Source organism: Amblyomma mixtum, chromosome 3 (assembly GCF_055824585.1).
Source record: "Amblyomma mixtum isolate Tamu chromosome 3, ASM5582458v1, whole genome shotgun sequence".
NCBI lineage: Eukaryota > Metazoa > Arthropoda > Arachnida > Ixodida > Ixodidae > Amblyomma > Amblyomma mixtum.
In genome coordinates, this window is record NC_143014.1 from 27,398,111 (window position 1) to 27,402,945 (window position 4,835).

The 4,835-nt window shown below is 49.7% G+C and overlaps 1 protein-coding gene across 1 annotated transcript; it reads right to left on the minus strand.

Annotated features, from left to right (window-relative positions):
* Positions 1 to 717: 717 nt before the first annotated feature.
* On the minus strand, positions 718 to 3,808 carry LOC149349493 (uncharacterized). Its single transcript, XM_089575459.1, has 3 exons — positions 3,643 to 3,808; positions 2,748 to 3,001; positions 718 to 852 (listed from the first exon to the last, which is right to left on the minus strand). The coding sequence occupies exons 1-3, from the start codon at positions 3,806 to 3,808 to the stop codon at positions 718 to 720; spliced, it is 555 nt and encodes a 184-aa protein (XP_089431585.1).
* Positions 3,809 to 4,835: the final 1,027 nt, after the last annotated feature.

Sequence of the window (4,835 nt, forward strand, 5' to 3'; positions counted from 1 at the left end):
CGGCAAATTGGTTTTTGAGGAAAGGAAATGTATCTGTCTCTCATATCTCGGTGGACACCTAAACCTCGCCGTAACGGGAAGGGAGGAAGATGGGAGTGAACGAAGAAACCGTATTCACTAGACGCACCTTTGTTCATTCCAAACCATCGAGTTGGCATGGCGGAGTGGTAGCGTTCTCGACTCGCACTCCGGAGACCGGAGTTCGATTCCCAAGCTCGGCCAATTTCTTATGCGGCTTTATTTATTTATCTGGCCTGACTAGAAAGGTTAATTAGACTAATTGGCTAAGTAAGCAATTAACTAAAATCGTCAAACTTACTTGGAGCATCACTATACGATCCCTTTAATCGGTTGCATGGTTAGTAGCCAAAGTACTATTGGCCCCGTTTGAAATTCGCGCACTGTTACGTCACGACCGTTTCGACCAATTGAAAAGCGTGACATTTCTGTCGACAGCTCCTGCTTACAACGATGAGGCATTAAAGGCTTCCGCCTTAAAAAACGAAAGGAAGCGTTACACAGTCCTCAGGTCACTGGTGCCCCAAGCCTTAGGTGCCAAATACCGTAATCCGCTGCTCATGAAATAAGCAGATTGTTGTTATTAGTACCAGGTTGGATCACACGGGTACCAGTATTGCACATATATGGTGATGGACTAGTGTCTAATTACAACGCGTCGATGGTTGCCGGAGAGATGCACCTCAAGCGCTCACCTGACTAGTTGGCTCGCCGGAATCCGTACGGTCCTGGATTCACGAGCGCCAGCAGTCCGCCTTGGGCCGGCGCTCGGCGGAACCAGTTCTCGAACGACGGGCCGCGGCGCATCTTCCTGGGGCAGTGGGGGTTCCCGCACTGCAACGAAATTAAGCGCAATGCAAGCAGCACAACAATCTAATAACTACGTGTCATATGTAGTGAGATCGAAATTTATAGAACGCAGCAGAAGCAAGGCAGACTACCCCTCAGAATGAATGAATGAATGAATGAATGAATGAATGAATGAATGAATGAATGAATGATGGAGGTTTACGGCACCGCGGTGCCGTTCGTGTATTACCGTCATGTCATATATGTATAAGCAAATTACGTTTTGCTGCTGGTGATGACAGCGAATAAACTAGCGCCACGTCTCATAGATAAAAGGGGTGACAGCTGCGCATCAGTTATGGATTGCGATATGGAGCATCACGGCAAAGTTTTCTAAACCTGCCTGACCCCTGCCGCCTCACCTAAAGTTGGAGGCAATGTTCGAGCTTTATGGATGCCACCGCGCGAATAGAGCCCGTCGGGGCACTAAACACTAGTTTGCGCTGTTCATTCTCTGAAAAAACAATTTTCTTTTATATGCACGGCTTGCGCGCACGCGCTGATCACCTGACTGCCTGTGAAGAGCGACACGTGGCAGCTACAGCGTGTTTTATTTGAATCGCCCGCCTACAATTCGAAAATTACTCGAGACCTTGAGAACATATTTGATTCGTTTCGTGTAATTTTTGCTCGCCCTATTTTATTCCTTCGACAAGTCGACTAGAGGGATATTCGATCCGCTATTAGAATTATTTCGAACACTTGCTCACCTTTTCAATTAAAATACATCTGAATAAGGCAATTAGAATCGAGCTTCAAGTTAGGGTGTAGGCCCAATAGCCTTTCTCATGTTCGGCGTTGCGATTCCGTGTGGAGCTCTCAGTGATGTTTTATATCTATGGTAGAGGTCGCCACGGCACTGCCTTTTCCGTCCACAGACTCTGGTGTGCCCCCCGTACAACCAGGGAGCTTGGCTGCAAATGTAAGGAAATTTGCACGTAATGGCATCTGCGTAGACTGACAATCCCTTCTCCATTTCGTTAATAATTACGACTTAGAATCATACTAATTACGCATTAGCAGCTACACGGCCACAGCCATACAACGACAAAGAAAAGCTACTGAGTAATTATTTCCTTACTCAAATATTTTTCGTCATGGGGGCTTTCATAATTGCGTAGTCCTGCCACTGTTCTCCCTTCGAGTTATTCAACTACTCGTCCTAGCGTTAACATCTTCTTGCTATCCTCTTTAGCTTAATTGTCAGAGAGACCGCCGCTGAGAGGAAGTGGTCCCGGTTTTAACCCCGGAGCAAGATCAATTTTTCTTCAACTTCGAAGCGTCTGAGAAAGCTCCAAGCTTTCCTTTGGACCCGTATGTGCGAGCTCAGGTGGATGCCAATGAGTAATCACTACCTTAATTTTTCTCCAGTCAACCTCAGGGGTTTTCCCTACGTACAGTGGACCAATTACGGCTTCGATCGAGAAGATCAAGAGCTCAGAATACCCCGTGCACAGAACTGCTTGTCCAGCATAACCCCTTGCACTTAAGAAGTGCACCTAAATCGACAAGACCGCACCCGTCATTTAAAAACGGAACAAGCGCACACCCTCCCTGCCAGAACTCTACTCATCCTCCCAATTCTCTGCGGAATCTGATGGCGTGACACAGCTCACTTTCCCAACCGCCCAGAGGTCATGGCCGACACAGAACATGTCCTATATGTAATGCAGCTGCCAATGCAGCTACCCTTATGTCTTACTCGCCCCTTCCTCCTTGAGTGTGTAGCTTCACGCGAACTCTGCGGATGACCAACGGGCCTTGGAGCAGCGAGCGCTCTCTATCACGCCGCCCAAGAGCTGCAGCCTCGAATTAAGCTACTCCTGCGCCTCGCTGTGAGCACCGCTTTGGCAGCGTACGCCCCGGCCAGATGTGCTTGCCTGGTGCCCCTCACGGAACGGTGGGGTGTGTGACGGCGGCGTCAGGATATAGAGAGCGGCTTCCACCGCCAGAAACTCGGGCCACTCCTCTTGCGGTGCAGGTGGTTGCTGCTGCCCGGCTCCGACTCCGGCGTTGCCATCGACGAGCTGCTGTGGGAGCTCTCCGAAGTAGTCGTCCATGGGCGTCATTGCCGCGGACTCTACAGGCAAGGCCGCCTCCGAGGCCGACGTCTCAGCAATTGCGGCCGCTTCGTCTTCAAGGTGGGAGAAGTGGTCGAAACACCAAAAAAAAAATATATATATATAAGGAATGATTGCACAAAGAGTGGACAATAAAGCCATATGACAGGTACAGTAGTAAAGAACTATGAGTACAGTGAATGTGAATTAGAAAAGCTCAAATATTATCGAGTGTTGTTTTAATATAAGAGGCCCTAGGAGTTAAGCAAACGCCTCGCAAGGTCGGGAAGCAGTTTTTGACATTTGTATGCGAGAGACTTGTAAGGTTGGGGAATTGGAGACTGCGGTCGTGCAGACGTCCATGTGCGTAATACTGGTTCGCGACCTTTTCATTGGCTACAAACTGAAGAACCAATAAACCCCGCCTGAGCAACCTGTAAAAGGCCAGAGCCTTCGTAGTTGCTCAGGAAACGGGCACCTGCCATTTAGTGTTAATATGTAGTTGGTCAGGAAACGAGCACCTGCCATTTAGTGTTAATATGACAACCTACAAAGCGCGACGATTTCGCCATTGGCTTTTAAATAACCACCTGAAGAGCAGTGGCGTCAAGCAGTTGCTAAGTCTGATCAGCGCGTCCACGTCATGCATGACTATTCCTAATAATCGCGGATTACCTAATTTGGCCACAGAACAAGACGAGATACTCCAACTTACCAGGCATTGGGATGTTCGTACGGTACCCCACAGGCTCCCTCTCTGGCGTCGAAGGCCGCTCGGCGGTCACCAGGAGTGACGAAGTGGAAGGTGCGACGTCATCGTCGAAGTCGGCGCCGGGAGAGGGCAGCGCCTGGGGACGCTCTTCCTGGGGCACGAACGACATTGGCGGCGTAGGCGGCGTAGGCGGAGACCGGCGCTGCTTGCGAAAGTAGTCCGATGATGTCCCGGTCTTCTAGACCACAGGTCTTTCGAAGAGCAGCGTTCGGAAGGCAGGAGACCGAAGCGCAAGCGGAGACCAGCTCGTACCTCGGCCCGAGCTCGTTCTGCGCGAGGCACGCGACGCGAGAACAGAACGCGGCAGCGCATGGTGATGACGATGATGATGATGTTCTCAGACTTAAAGGCACATACCCACGGCAGGGGATTGTCTAAGGTGCATAGCGAATACAAACGCACTCATGTACGAGGTGTTGAGTATTTGGCTAGTTTTGGGACTTAAAGCTAGAATTTGTGCAAAATAAAAAATACGGAAAAGAAACGGTAGTGAATTCACATTCTAGCAGAGGAATCTACGCGATGAAATTATATAGTCGTGAATATAATCGCACACTGGTTTCAGGGCATATCCCTGGGCACTTGCCCCGAAGGAGAGGAGAATCGAAATATATAGAGGAAGCCCGAGTCGAGCGAGGGGGATCTCCAAGTAAATTCCACGGAGAGCAGCGAACCGCCGGCAGAAGAGGAAGAAGTGATCTATGGGCTCAGTTTCGCCACAAGACACGCAAAGATCGGTTACAGATAACCCTGATCGACGTCAATAAAGATTTATCGGCGGTATTCAGCAGCGCTAGAGGGTCATGGACACTTCACATTGCCTCGAACTGCACATCCGCGCACTCCAAGGAAATGCCAGGTGTTGAAAATCTGCTGCAGCAAGGAGGAACTCATGGCTCAAGGAGTGGAGACGCTGAAATCGCTGAAAGCGTGCTACAGTCAAGTAGGCAGTATTTGGGACGAACGGGACAACAGGTCCATCAAGGGCGGACTTTGCTAAAAATCAACCCTCTCATTAGAAACAATCTCACAGTGCCCAGGGACCCAGTGAAAGCATGCTTGTGTAATATGTGGAGGATTAAAAAATGGCTGCGGCTAGAGTTCCGTCCAGACGGAACTGCATGTAGCGATGGGTT